Source organism: Pygoscelis adeliae, unplaced genomic scaffold (assembly GCF_000699105.1).
Source record: "Pygoscelis adeliae isolate BGI_AS28 unplaced genomic scaffold, ASM69910v1 Scaffold101, whole genome shotgun sequence".
Taxonomy (NCBI): Eukaryota; Metazoa; Chordata; class Aves; order Sphenisciformes; family Spheniscidae; genus Pygoscelis; species Pygoscelis adeliae.
Window position 1 is genome coordinate 1,666,465 of NW_008824238.1, and position 14,717 is coordinate 1,681,181.

The window sequence follows — 14,717 nt, forward strand, 5'->3', positions numbered from 1 at the left end:
AAGTGGTTGAGTCACCATCCCTGGAGGTATTTAAAAGACATGTAGATGAGGCGCTTAGGGACATGGTTTAGTGGGCATGGTGGTGTTGGGTTGACGGTTGGACTCGATGATCTTAGAGGTCTTTTCCAACCTTAATGATTCTATGATCCACTGAAGAAGGAAGTGAAACTCTCTTCCACCTGGCCTAGTTCTGTTGCCCTTTCAGAACTTACAGGGAAAATTGGTCCCACCTGGGTTTTAGAACTGTACCAGACTCCAGGTGTCCAGCTCTTCAAGGAGCAAGATACCTCATTATACACAATTCCCTGCTAAGTCTTTCTCAGCTTTTGTTCACCTTTCTGCTATCACAGCATCCTTCAGAATATGTTGATGTTTTCTTAGTCAGTGACTTCCTTTCCTTGGGCAGCTGATGCTGTACCAGACTCCAGGTGTCCAGCTCTTCAAGGAGCAAGATACCTCATTATACACAATTCCCTGCTAAGTCTTTCTCAGCTTTTGTTCACCTTTCTGCTATCACAGCATCCTTCAGAATATGTTGATGTTTTCTTAGTCAGTGACTTCCTTTCCTTGGGCAGCTGATATACAGATTACAGCTAGAGATGAGTTTTTCCAAAAGGCTTTCTTCAGTTCTCATATAGAACAATGAAACAGTTCACAACATATGGAATATTTTTAGTTATTCTGTGAAAGGGAAATTTGCATATGCATAAATCTAAAGGTAGAAATAATATGACTTAATTATATTCTTAAGGAAATAATGGCCAGTTTTCAGCTAGGGCACCAGCAACCCTGAACAGTTTTACAAAATACACTAGAATTCATTTAACTGGCTTGGATGAAACAGGATGACTGTTTAACTGGAATGATTGCTAAAGCAATCACTAAAAATGCTGTGTGAAGAATAAGTTGCATGCCACATGTTCTCGGCTCTAGTAGACGTGAATAAAGCTGTGGCTTAACTCATGGTTGGTCTTCAATGCCTGTCAACCAAGATAAATTTGCTATCTGAGTCAATAAAAAACTTGGTGCAAAAAAAAAAAGAAAATGGTTATTGGATTGAAAAACACTACATTTGTTTTAATTGTATAATTACAGGAAAACTTAACATTTTAAAGAAGTTAAGTCTGCTTCAATTAAAGCAAAGAATAGTATCTTGATGTTTGTAGCCCATTTTAAAACTTCAGGACAACAGTCTCTTAACAGCATTGTTCTTAACTGAGCTCATGTAAAATGTTTATATCCAGTGGATTCTGTGAATTAGTGGTTAGCTGCACACAATGTTAAGCCAAGAAAGCCGCCTACGTGGGTTTCTTATTTAGCGAGAACATGTAAATTATTAAATCAGAATTGCACATTACTGTTGGTAGACTTGCTCTTTCCAGTAATGGATCAGCAGGCTCTGTGCCAACGCTTCTGTCACTTCCTGCATTCAGTGGACATTGCATTATACGTTGGCTCTTCACATTAAGTTTAGAGGTTGCTCACTGTCAAATATACAAACATACACTTATCATGGTTGAGTAGTTAGCGTTCTTAGCATTTCATTAAACTTTTTCAAACTGTTTTTGTATTGGTCTTCTGACTCTCATGACTGTCATATTTGTAGTAGCTATTTGGTACAGAACTGTACAACTTTGTCTTTATCTGGGTAAGAGAAGAACGTGCACTTTATTAAATATTCCTAGCATCTTGGGAATAATTAGATACTTTGAAACTGACTTGCAAGTCATGTGAAAGCAAAGCTTATATGAGCAAAAGGGGGAGTAGGGAGTTCAGCTGATGTTCCATATAGGCAAAAAGGTTCAAAACTGGGAACTCTGCACCAAAGGAGAGAGACCTCTTTATAAAGTCTCTTGTGAGACAAACAAATGATGCGATAAAATATTTGCATTGCAGTTTAGTATAATAAATTCATTGTTCAAAGCAAAGTGGCATTGTTTTATTAAGGACAAAACTTTTTTTTAAGTTTATGTAGCTCTTTATGGCAGTCAATACAAAGAAAAGCAGCTACAATTCTGTTACAGATGGATATTTCTAAACGAAAAATCAATAAAGGCAGTCCATTGAAATTAAATGGAAGATGTTCTTAAATTTGTCTTTTAGGCTTTCTGTGAAACTCTGGAGGAAACAAATTACCGCCTACAAAAAGAACTGCTTGAAAAACAAAGGGAGGTTGAATCGCTGAAGAAACTGTTAAGTGAAAAGCAACTTCACATAGATGCTATTGAAGGAAGAATTAGGTATGTATAAATTTTAGGGGGTTTAGGAGTTTCTTTCCATGAAAGCATTTTGTCTATGTAGTCACAAGCACCAGCTTTAAATGTATTCTTGGAAACAGTTTTCCCCACATAACCACACACAAAGCAATGTTTTCAGTAGGCTCTTTCTCATATGCTGGCTAACAAGTTGTTGTTTAGTACAAATGACTGAGAAAGTGTTGTCCCATCTTTTTCCCTCTAAAGTAACTGGGGTTATGTTTCCTAGTCCTTTAAGTCTTGTAAAGATAAGGCAAAGATTCTCTTCTGCTTCTGAAATGCTGGATACGTGAAATGCCCTGCTAGAGATGAGAGCAGTGGAAAAATTGCTTTGAGTTACAAAATTCTACCTGTACTCAAAGCTTTGACAGAACATAGTGATCAGGCGATCATATGTCTGTATTAATGTCTTTAACCTTGTTTGAATTGCCTGGAATGATGCCGCCGATCATCCATTTAAATCTAAGGAAAAAAAATAGTGGAGTTCTATAATAAAACTTTATGGTGCCTGTCTACTAAATTTTGTAGCAGGCCCAGGGGAGTTGATGTTGGGCTATTCATTGTCTCGATAGACCTGCTGAGTCAGTCATTGTGGGGTTTCCTTAGCAAAGGAGTAAATTCCCATGGTCCCTTTAGACGTTATTTTAATACTGCTTGGGTTGTTGAGTCTAGCATATCCGGGCTGACTAACAAATCACATCTTTGGATATAAGGTTTCAGTGAACTACATTTGGAAAAGGATTTAGATGGAATTGTTGTGGCTTATTGAAAAGTCTGATGTGAATACTATATTCAGTTTGTCACTTACTCCTGAAGGCAAGTAATTACATTTGAAAGATGCTTTCCCTGTTTGATGAGAAAGTTCTGGCTACTGCTAGCTTAAACAGTGAAATAGCCAATAAAAATTAAATAACTCACATTTGGCTAAAACATCATGATAGGAAATTCCGTGAGACTCAAAATAGGAAGGCATGAGTAGCAAAAAGGGATTTTATTTTTTAGTGCTTTCCCTGAAGATAGATTATTTTTTTAACACGCAAACACCCTGCCAGTTTCCCGGACGTTTAAAATTATTGAAAGTCAGCCAAGTAGTATCTGAAGTCTTAACGGAAAATAACTTCTGTGATTTTCTAGTTGTAAAAGTTGCCAAGTAAACCCATGACCTTGTTTAAGAAATTCAGCTTGTTTGATGGAAATTGAACCCAAAAGAAACGGGTCTGCCTTTGGCCTTGTTGAAGTGGAATTTTGATCTGATGGCCCAACAAGAAGTGAGCATCTTCTGCCGATATGCTCTAAAGGCCAGGTACCTAAAATGTATGTGAGGTAGGAGAGGACAATTGGACAAGGCATCAGACTTGCAGGCCTTTACATGTCATGCTGCATTTGGCCCAAACATAGGCCAATCATGTTAGAGAATACTGCTGAGGTATTACTTAAAAGGTGTGCATTAAAATAAAACTATAGAAACAATAGTAGTTAGAGTAATTTAAAAAGAGGGTGAAATATAATAATACCACTTTCAACACAAAATTGTTCACAAGCTTTTCTTTCCAATTCAAGTGGCAGCTTTCAACAATAAACTGATAGATGTTTTCACACAGAGCAATATTTTGGAAACAAGGGTTGTTTCATAATTTTACATGACCATATTGCCAGGTCCCTTTAGACGTTATTTTAATACTGCTTGGGTTGTTGAGTCTAGCATATCCGGGCTGACTAACAAATCACATCTTTGGATATAAGGTTTCAGTGAACTACATTTGGAAAAGGATTTAGATGGAATTGTTGTGGCTTATTGAAAAGTCTGATGTGAATACTATATTCAGTTTGTCACTTACTCCTGAAGGCAAGTAATTACATTTGAAAGATGCTTTCCCTGTTTGATGAGAAAGTTCTGGCTACTGCTAGCTTAAACAGTGAAATAGCCAATAAAAATTAAATAACTCACATTTGGCTAAAACATCATGATAGGAAATTCCGTGAGACTCAAAATAGGAAGGCATGAGTAGCAAAAAGGGATTTTATTTTTTAGTGCTTTCCCTGAAGATAGATTTTTTTTAACACACAAACACCCTGCCAGTTTCCCGGACGTTTAAAATTATTGAAAGTCAGCCAAGTAGTATCTGAAGTCTTAATGGAAAATAACTTCTGTGATTTTCTAGTTGTAAAAGTTGCCAAGTAAACCCATGACCTTGTTTAAGAAATTCAGCTTGTTTGATGGAAATTGAACCCAAAAGAAACGGGTCTGCCTTTGGCCTTGTTGAAGTGGAATTTTGATCTGATGGCCCAATGAGAAGTGAGCATCTTCTGCCGATATGCTCTAAAGGCCAGGTACCTAAAATGTATGTGAGGTAGGAGAGGACAATTGGACAAGGCATCAGACTTGCAGGCCTTTACATATCATGCTGCATTTGGCCCAAACATAGGCCAGTAATCATGTTAGAGAATACTGCTGAGGTATTACTTAAAAGGTGTGCATTAAAATAAAACTATAGAAACAATAGTAGTTAGAGTAATTTAAAAAGAGGGTGAAATATAATAATACCACTTTCAACACAAAATTGTTCACAAGCTTTTCTTTCCAATTCAAGTGGCAGCTTTCAACAATAAACTGATAGATGTTTTCACACAGAGCAATATTTTGGAAACAAGGGGTTTTTTATAATTTTACATGACCATATTGCCATTTGTAGCCAGGCTAGTCAGACTGCCAACTCGTGTTGCTGTTAAGAGAAAAATACTACCTGTCTCTTTATCATTAATGGAAAAATGTATTGCTCTGAAACTTCATATGTGACTCTAAAATTACAGTGAGGGACTTGGGAAACTGTTGAAGAAATCTTTTTATCATCCTGCCTGTCTTCCTTCTGACCTATGTTTTGGTTGTAATTCTTCTGCCGTTTAGGCAAGATGTGCATGGCTTAAATTATCTGCTTGTAATTTTTTTACCTAAAGTCATAATCACTCCTCTGGGATTTGAATTTTGTAAAGCTACTAAATTGTGATGCATCCAGAGGATTGAATTTAGTTTAGGAATAAGCAGCTGGAGCAAATAAACTGTTTAAATAGCTATCCAGTGCAAGCCCTGCATCTCTGTAGTAATAAAAGAAATGGGGCATGTAGGAGTGAGATTGATAGGTTCCCAGAAACTGCAAAGTTCAAAATGAAACAAACAGCTCTTCAGTGATGAATGTTTGCTGTATGGATTGGTGGTACTCTGTTCTTATTTGTTGTAGGGATTTATCTTTAGGAAACATGACTCGTCAAATGTCAGGAGAAGAAAGTGAGTGCAGTGGTGAGGTGGAGTCTTCTGCAGTAGAAGCAGACCAGGGTACCCTGGGTGAGGACAGCTGGTAAATACTGTTATTTTACTTATATTATATTTTAGGGGTTTTTTTAAGTATGTTTTTAAATGTTTGGTCTTGCATAAATTCTGAACAGCTGAGGAATTTAGCATTTTATTGCACCTCTCTGTAGCTATCCCATGTTTCATAAAGGCCCTCAGGATAGATAACTTTAGATCTGGAATAAGTGATAAGTGGAACAAGCTTTGTAAATGTTTTGTGGATTGCAGGCATAAAATGACTATGGAGAATCATATTAGTTTCCATTTGACAAAGCTTATTGATGTGTTGTTGCAGCTCAGATAAAGAGAACCATGAGGCATGCTGGAGTGGCTCTTTGGCTGAAAATTCTGTACCAGAAATTGAAGTTGCTGAAGTAGCATATACCGCTGATGAAGAAGAATAGATCAGTAGCAGCTGCTGTTACCTGGGAAAGGTTCATGTTTGGGACATGCTCTGTGGATAGGGGCATATAGTAGCTGTGAAGAATTTACAGCAAAGAGCAAGAATGCACATATTGAATGTTTACATAAATCCTTACAAATTATTAATGTAAGAAAATATACCCAGTGCTGCTTTGATTTCAGTTTTTATCTAGCCTTTATATATTTAATATATTAAAGTCTAATAAGGGCTAAAATTAGCTAAAGTTTAGGTAGCGTACGTACACAATTTGGCTGAGTTTCCTAGCGGAGTGACAAAAACTTCCCATTAAATGACCAAACACATCTAACTAGCACGTCATATGTTGCCACTGATGTGACACATTTGATGTGTTCATCTGTTTGGTATTTGTGTTTTCATATTCTCATAGCCATAAATTAATGCTTGTTGAAGTAAAAATGGACTCATCTTACGTTTCATAAGAGTGTAGAACGTGTTGTTTTTAAATTCTAAAGTTGAAGAATATTTCTCTGGAAATTTTAATGCAATGCAATAGGAAAACTTGCAGTACCAAGAGGAAAGTACTTACGAAATGGGATTATAGTTGGACATTTTAAAAAAAAACAAAACAAAAAACTGGTCATTTTTGCTGAAGGAACTAATATGAGACCCCAAAACACTGTGTATTTTCATCCCAAGATAGCATGCTGTAATAATTTTTGTTCAGTAATGCTGCTTTTAAAATCTGGGATACCTTTGCTATATACCCATGTAACAACAAAATTGGTGAGTTTGCCTTTTACTTGGAACACTACCTCTTACCATCTTGCTAATACATTCATGTTTGTTTAAAAATATTCCAGATTATATGGAGATGATTGAAAGACTTGTAAAGAAGCCATATTTTTTCCTGCACAGTTCGTAACTAGATTGAATCTAGTTGCAGTGTATTTTTGTTTCAATATATTGTACACATGGGGATATTGCTACATGTGTTCTATAGCCTATTTTTCAAAATGTATTAAGACAGGAGATGCACTTTATAACTAAGACTCCATTGTGCCAAGTTCAGTTGGCTAATTGCTTGAGAAAGGGGAGTTGCAGGGAGAGGATTATGTAGTGCCTTTTTGTATTTTACTTGTTCATTACTGCAGAATTTTGTTACAGTGCTCTGGGTCAGCTCTGTGGAATCTGTGATGCAGCTTGTTTCTGTTCTTCACTTATTTACTGAAAGTGCCTTGTTTTATTCTGCTTCTCCAAATAGGAAGAATGCTGTTTTGTTTTAATCTTTTTTTTGCCCTATACCACCCACATCGTTGTTTAATGTTGTCAATATGCAGTGTCTTTGTGCTGGAGTTTTTCAAAGGGAGCTTTGTACTTCAGGCTGTGCATACAATGACCTTTATGCAGAAGTGTATAAACCTTCCTGGTGAAATAAAACTGTGGACAAAACACCTGTCTTCTCTTTTCCATTGTAGAAAAAATGTTCAACGCTTTGTCTACTAAAAGGATAAAAATACTATTATGAAAAGACATTTCTTACCTCAGTGATTTCCTACATTACTCAACTTTTGGTCTGAGTTCTGTTTGTACCAAAAATTGTCTGCATGAAAATGAATGAGAATTCTGTAAGGAGACACCAGAAAACTTACTGTACTTCTGTTGAAGATTAAAATAAAAAAGGAAGTAATCTTTTTTTTTTATATTCTACATCAATCCTCATAGATGTTGAGTGAACTCAATAAAGCTTTGACACCTTACTGAAAATTCATGTAATCTTTTGTCGGATGTCACTTACATATTTGAAAAGAAGGTTGAACTGTGTGTATTGAAATAGTGTTAGGTTTACAACTACAAATGTCTTAAAAATCTTGAAAAGGTGCTTGGGTCATACATGCTAGGAATTTCTAAAGTACTTTAGGTAAATCTGCAAATCTAGTCACTAAAGAAAACGTTAATATAACTTACAATTTAGTCATGAGAGGGCAAAGGAATGGAAGTTTTGCTGTGCTCTGTATTTAAGGTTTATAAGATATTTTGCTGACCCAAACTATTTAGTATCACATGAATAGACATTTTTGTTTAGGGGGACCTTGATTTTTAATTAAACTGAGCTGAAAAATGTGAATTTGTTCAGCAGCCATGTGGTATCGCTTGGCCTATGTTACTGGTTAATGAATGGTTACCCCCCCCCAAGGGACATGCAAAATTGGAGGTGTACAACCCACGGGGGCCTTGAACATCCTGGTCGAGGTGGCTTCCAAATCTGTCCCATACTGCATTTTTTCTGGTGCGCTTGCTTCTGTTCTGACACTATTTTCCACCCATTTCCTTCTCATTTCACTCACTGCTGCAATTTTAGTACAGAAGAAGCCAACTTTCAATTATTTCATTCATGAGAATATGACAGTGGAATTCTGTGCTCTTCACGATGAGCAGAGGAGTATTCAAACTGGAATTGTAGCAGAGTGAACTAATTACAAGAATTGCAACCAGTAACACTTTGTTCTTTGCTTGCTTCTTAAATCATTCCAGAGGTAATGATCTTAATGTAGTTCAGCCACTGATTTACAATGGGTTTTTCCCCTTAGCTTTAGATGTTAATACATTGTACCCACCTTAATCTTACTGGGGTTTTGCTTTTTTTTAATACTACATCTTAAATTTAATAATCCTGCAGGATTTTTTTTATCCTCCAAAGCACTTGCAGTCTGCCCATGCCACTTCTCTGCTTTTGATTTATATACTCCTAAATCAATTAAAATGCTGACTAGTCTTGAATCAAGAATGAGTCCATATAAAACCCTCACTTCATACCTTTCCCACCGTGACAGCCGTTAATTACTGTGACGGTAACAGTCCCATTGAGCCAACTCAAGGAAGGGAGCAAATTCACTAATTCATGAACCCGCAGCTGGCGGTTGCAGGAGTAGCCGAGGCAGTGTGCTTTCCACTTCCTACTGTCCTCATCTCTCTGTGTTAAGGGTCCCTCTGTTGCTCTGGGGGGGTCACGGTTGTGAAGAGAAGGGACATGGAAAGCTCCCGTTCTAGGTGGTACGTCTGTCCCAAATTGTTTTTACTCTCTGCATCCCATTAGGCCACTAAGTAGTTTGATTTTTCTCTCTGCGGTTTCTATTCCTTTGTTGAAACGTAGCTATGAAGCAGTAGCAGTTATCCGGCCAGAAATTTGCATTTCTGGTAGAACTGATAACAAATGCAACTCTCGGTAGGCAGTTTTACGTGGTTTTGTTTGTGGAGGGGTTTTTTCCCATGCTACAGTTGGCTGTAATACACACTGGAGGAGGAATTCTGAAGAGTTACGCTCTGAAGTTGCTGCTGTTGCTGCAATCAGGTTTTTTAAGAAATGTTAGATAACACAAATAAATAGTCTAAGGTCACGAATCACCAAGGAAGGGAAGAATCCTGTAGGAAACGCTCCCTTTATGGAATACCAGGTCTAGGGGTCTTTCTTGCTATCATTCCTCTTCATATTTCAATTAAACCTTTGTCCCAGAGATCAGTACATTTAGATTTCTAGACAGGTCCAACATTCAAAACCAGATACGTACTTTCCCTATAAAATACAGGGCTTGGTTTAAGGGGTGCTAGGGTAACCGAGCTGTATCCTCACATCGTGTTTCTCTGTTGGAACTTGGAGTACTGATAACGCAGCTGCCTCCAAAAGATGTCCCTCTTAAGCAGTTTGTATTCTGGGTGAGCAGTCAATGTACTGACCAGTGGAGTTTTTTGTTCTAGATTTTGATTTTTTATCTTCATCACATTTTTAATGCATAGCATCTTAACTTCTTCACTGAAAGAAAAGAAGAGAACGTGGAAAAGGCAGAGGAGATAAGAGGGGATTGCCCTGTCCGTCGTTAACACTTGAGGTTTTTTCCCCTTTAAAAGTGAAAAATGGTTCAATCATTTGCTAACCAGAATTGCTGCTCCACCAAACGTTAGTTTCTGTGTTGTGAGTGGTTTAGGTTTTGTGTTATCTTAACGCGTTCAGGAACCTCCTTCCAGGGTTTCTTCTTCCCCAGCGCTGGCGTTCCTTTGCAATCCCTTGTTGTCCTGTAGCCTAGTCTTGTTTCAAAGGGCAACCTTTGTATTTGGTCTTTCTCAGGTTGAGCATCGCAAGGAAAACAAACTGAGCTAGAGCTTTTGTTAAATGTTTTCAATCTTCTTCCAAAGTTTGACCTATCTTTTGTTAGCTGATGCAACTGTACAGATTTGGAAGAGTGGAAAGGTGGGAAAAGGCAGTCCTTGATTCTAAACAAAAAAAGATTAACATATTCTTATCTTGTAATAGATATAAATTACAAACTTATGCCAACCCCACTTACGAGTAACAGTGACTGTTGGCCATATCTATCCTGCTGTTGCTTTATAGATTATTCTCCAGTTGGAGAGCTTGAGTGTTATGCTGGAATAGGAGAATGTTCCTCTCTAAATTTCTCCTTGGGTTGATGAACTCAGAACCATTCTGATGGTTGTTCCAGGGCTAGAAAGCTGTCACGAGATGTGTCTGAGCATTACCCCATATGTCACATAACAAAGCATCTTTTTTCTTCCGGTGGGCGCATTTTAAAGCTCCGAACTGCAGTTTTATCCAGCATCATCAAAATAAACCGATACTAGCATTGAAGGATCCTGGTTAACGAGGGTCAGTCTGAGTCCCAGAGCACAGGATGTGCACGGGCAGGATGTTTCCGAAAGACAGGCGTTTTTCACTGTCATTTGGAGGTAACAGGAAGGCTGAAGGAGCTATGCAAATGGCCAGAGTCACTGAGTCCTCAAATGTAAATCTGTGTAGCTGGATAAATCAGAAAGCCTGATGTGTAGGCCATTTTTACTTAACAGATAATGAAAATTTTTAGCATGAAGTCTGTCTGCAACACAACAGCACCTGACGCTAAGATTACAATACAGGAAAGCTAATGATGTTCTAGCTGAACTGGCAAAGCTTCTCTTTCTCGTTTTATACTTTCAACCTCCAACCAACAGGCAGGAAAGTAGTCTGCAACGCATTTGTCGCATGTCTAGCCCAGAGCCTTACCCTCTGCCTGTCCCTGTTTGTGTGACTTGTGCCTTTTCTTTCTCGTCAAGGGTATCACAGGGGACCAGCCGGGGACCAGCCCAGGCTGGAGTTCTGGTATTGCTTGTAAAGATCCCAAACTGCAAGCAGGGCAGCATGGCTCTGGAGAAAGAGGAGACTTGGAAGTGGGAGTGGTAAACTTGAGTAATAATTTCAGTCCGGTCCTCAAACGTGCTGTCACTGCTGGCCAGAGCTGAACCCTTCGGCTTCAGGAGACAGGAACATGCATCATCAGAGAAGAGATCACTCCCCACAGTGCAGAAACCGTCAGCGTGGGTCTTGCCTGCCAGTGGGCGTCGTGGCTCATCTGATTAAAGCACCTGCCTAATAAATGGGATTCTGGGCTCAACTCCCAGTGCTGGCTGAGTCTCATCAGTCTTAAGGGAAGTTAGCAGGTTCTGCACAACCCTTTGTTAAGCCTCCAGGAGTAGTATTCTAACCTATGTTTTCATGGTTTTCAACACAATCTTCATGGAGACCTTTGCCCCTTTTATCTCTTTTAAGCTCTTCGTGGAGATCTTAAATGCTTGCTGTTTTGTATTCAGCACTCCTGTGACTCGAGGATCATCAAGGTGCTCTCCAGATAATGAATTTGTCCCCACTTTGTATCTAAGAGATAAGTATTGTATTTCCCTCTGCTTTGCAAATAGAGAAAATGAGGAAGAAAGCAATTATGTGATTCACCCTAATTGCACACTAAGTCAGTTGTTGTAGTCCTAGTGTTACTGCTGATCCCATAGACTCGTCAGCAGGTTAAAATTAGGTGATTCACTGATCCAGTGAGACTCCTGTCTGTATAATACAGGAACTGTGTCTTGGGATATCTCGACTGGGTTTCGAGTAGGTCAAATATCCTTGTCCGTGAATTATTAGCTTCTTCTAGATTTTATAATATTCTTTTCTTCTACCAGTTCGAACTGAAAACGCCAGGACGTTTGCATTAATGTGGTGGAGAAACAAGCCTCTGCTCTCTGAACCCCCTGTGGATTAATGCTTTTCATCTAGAAGAAACCACAGCTGCCACAGCTGTTTTATGGAGATGTTGAGGATGACTATGAAATGCTGCTCGTAAGTTTGTTTGGCAGTTAATGTGGGTTTGTCGAGCATTGCTCATCTGGCCAGTGCCTAATGAGAGAAGGTTGCGCATTGACCTTTCAAGATCTCATTACCGCTTTGCATGTTCGAAAAATAAATATATGATAGATAGATAGACAGACGGACAGACAGACAGTTAGTTAGTTTAGGAAGCAGTTGCAACATGTGGCAAACCTCCTACAGGATCTCTCCTCCCAAATTTTCTGTGGCTTTTTCCTAGATGTTCTCAGCATTTCTGATAACCGGGTTATGGGGTGGATAGTTTGTGATGTGAAGGGGTCTCCCTTTCCCCCTGGTTCTGTAATACAAATATGCCTTTACAGGGATAAGCAGAGGCATCGGGCAAGAGACCTACCCTGTTATAGCAGTTGCTTTGTACATTTAGATAAAATCTTGCCCTGAGAAGTTTATTTTTTGTGTGTTGATGTGCAGTGTTAATTTAGAAATCTTACAGCATAGCTTGTAGGATAATGTAAAACTAACAAAAACATCATGTGATTCCTCTTAGATTTGAGTTGGGCAAAGGGATAATAACTTGCGTGGGAAGAGGCAGATGAGAAAACTGTCTCACTCTATGTAATCTTTTGAAACACAATAAAATCAGCCATTCAGTAAGATGCCTATAGAGGTGTTATTTTGGCTTACGTGTACAAGAAAAGCCCAGATAACCCAGCTTCTTGTGGAGATCACTGCTTTTTCATCTCACACCAGTCAGATCTGACTCAATCGTCCCTACTTAAATAGGCAATTAAAAAATAAGTTGAGAGTGCTGCAAAATTAATGTGCAAAGTAATGTGTTATGAAGGAGTATTAAACAATGAAAAATTAAGCTCAACCTTGTTGTGAGTTAACCTGAGAAACAGAACATGCAAACAATTACTTTTCTCTACCTTTGCTGTCAGCACGCTGTAGCCAACTACTGGCATCCTCTGTGAGATACGTGTTTCAGTTCTGAATCTAGAAAACCAGAAAATCGGAAAGACCCACATCTTTCACTTCTCAAATGACGTGAGTTACACAAGACTCGTGATCGTCCAAAGGTCAGAGCACAAGATTTCTTCTCTCAACAAAGAGGCTGCTCTGTTCTGCTCTAGTGAAGCAGCTGTTGGCTCAGATTTGTTTATTCAGACGCGATATGCTCTAGACAGATTCTCAGGCTACATCAATTAATGTCTCGACTACTTATAATTTTCCCCCATCATTTTTTTTTCTCCTATCATCTTCTTTATGAAATAAAACCCTTTGAGTTCAACCACAAGCATCTGATACAACATATAGCTAAGATCTGTTGTCAGGTTAATGCTATTACAAACCTCTTCCAGAATTTCTTGGTCCATGCGGGAGGATTTTTTTTCCTAGCTCAGGAAACTAAATCAATTAGATGCATTTTGCTGACAGAGCTTGCAAAGCATTGGGAGCTGAAGGTTTTAACCTGAAAAGTGTGAGGTGGGCTCTGCTATCCACGTCCAGCTATTAACTTCTGAAACTTTACATCACAGCCATAGGAAGGTCACTAGTAACATAATCCCTTTTACTTGTGCAGCCATATGCAGTTTCCACTGTGTTTGTTTTTGTTTTAGCAGAAATTACCTGAGCCAAAGGCAGCATTTTTTTTTACCTGCTCTTGCAACCAAATTCGGTATTTGCCATTGCCACCATTTCTAGCTTAGCCAAGACACTCTAACAGCCTCTTGTTGCAGAAGATCTGAAGGGCTTTTTCTCTCAAGGTTTTGCTTGTGCAGTGTAAAAAGTACGTTTGCAAAGCATGGTGAAAGAATCAAAGCATTATCTATATGATTTATTCTCTTTGTTCTTGATGTTCTCTTCCAGATTCCTCTTTCCAGCCTATTATCTTCCTTCAGGAGGAACATTTTGTAGTGCCTTACTTCAGGTACTCTCACAGTACCTGAAGGAGGATACATGAGGTGCTCCAGAGTATAGCGATACTTCTTCAAGCGTGGTAAAGCTTTTTCTGGAGAGTTCAGTAAATGAACCTAGTTACACATAGACATTGCACTAGAACAATTAATGAGACTGCAGAGTTTGTTCCTTAGTGGTCAAAGAGCCCAAACCCAATTCACCTTTACCGTGTAGCCAGTCCTGAAAACGTGGCCAATCTGCTAATTGGGTCAGTTCAGACTGAATTTCCTTCGATGAATAAGACCTCTCCTTGGTAAAATTACCTTTAAGATCCAAATCCTCAGTAAATCAAAGTGATTAATTCTACACTTGAACGCTCTCACCAGCCTCAAAACCAACAGCTGCAATTCCTACAGGCACGTCCCACGTGTTCCCACCTAACCCAGCGTAGCACTGACATTGCCAGACAACTGCAGACATGCTCTGAACCCTAGGAAGGGCTGGGAGACACACGCTTGACCGAGAAACCCCTCTTCGCAGTTCAGTGGCCTCAATGTGTTGCAATGACATCCAGCTTGCAGCTGGTACTGCAAAGCTCAATTTGCTGGACCAATATTAAAGAGGTGTTGTGGTTTAACCCGGCAGGCAGCTAAACGCCACACAGCCGTTCGCTCACTCCCCCCC

General features: G+C 38.9%; 1 protein-coding gene across 3 annotated transcripts in view; it reads left to right on the plus strand.

The window, feature by feature from the left end:
* Positions 1–7,743, plus strand: part of SNX16 (sorting nexin 16) — a 31,760-nt gene extending 24,017 nt beyond the window's left edge. For 2 of the 3 annotated variants that reach the window (XM_009334993.1, XM_009334994.1), the window contains 3 exons: positions 2,104–2,240; positions 5,492–5,608; positions 5,897–7,743. In XM_009334993.1, the coding sequence (XP_009333268.1) occupies positions 2,104–2,240; positions 5,492–5,608; positions 5,897–6,005 (363 nt within the window). In that variant the 3' untranslated portion in view covers positions 6,006–7,743. The remainder of the gene's footprint in view (positions 1–2,103; positions 2,241–5,491; positions 5,609–5,896) is intronic. The other variant, XM_009334995.1, reaches the window with a different exon arrangement.
* Positions 7,744–14,717: the final 6,974 nt, after the last annotated feature.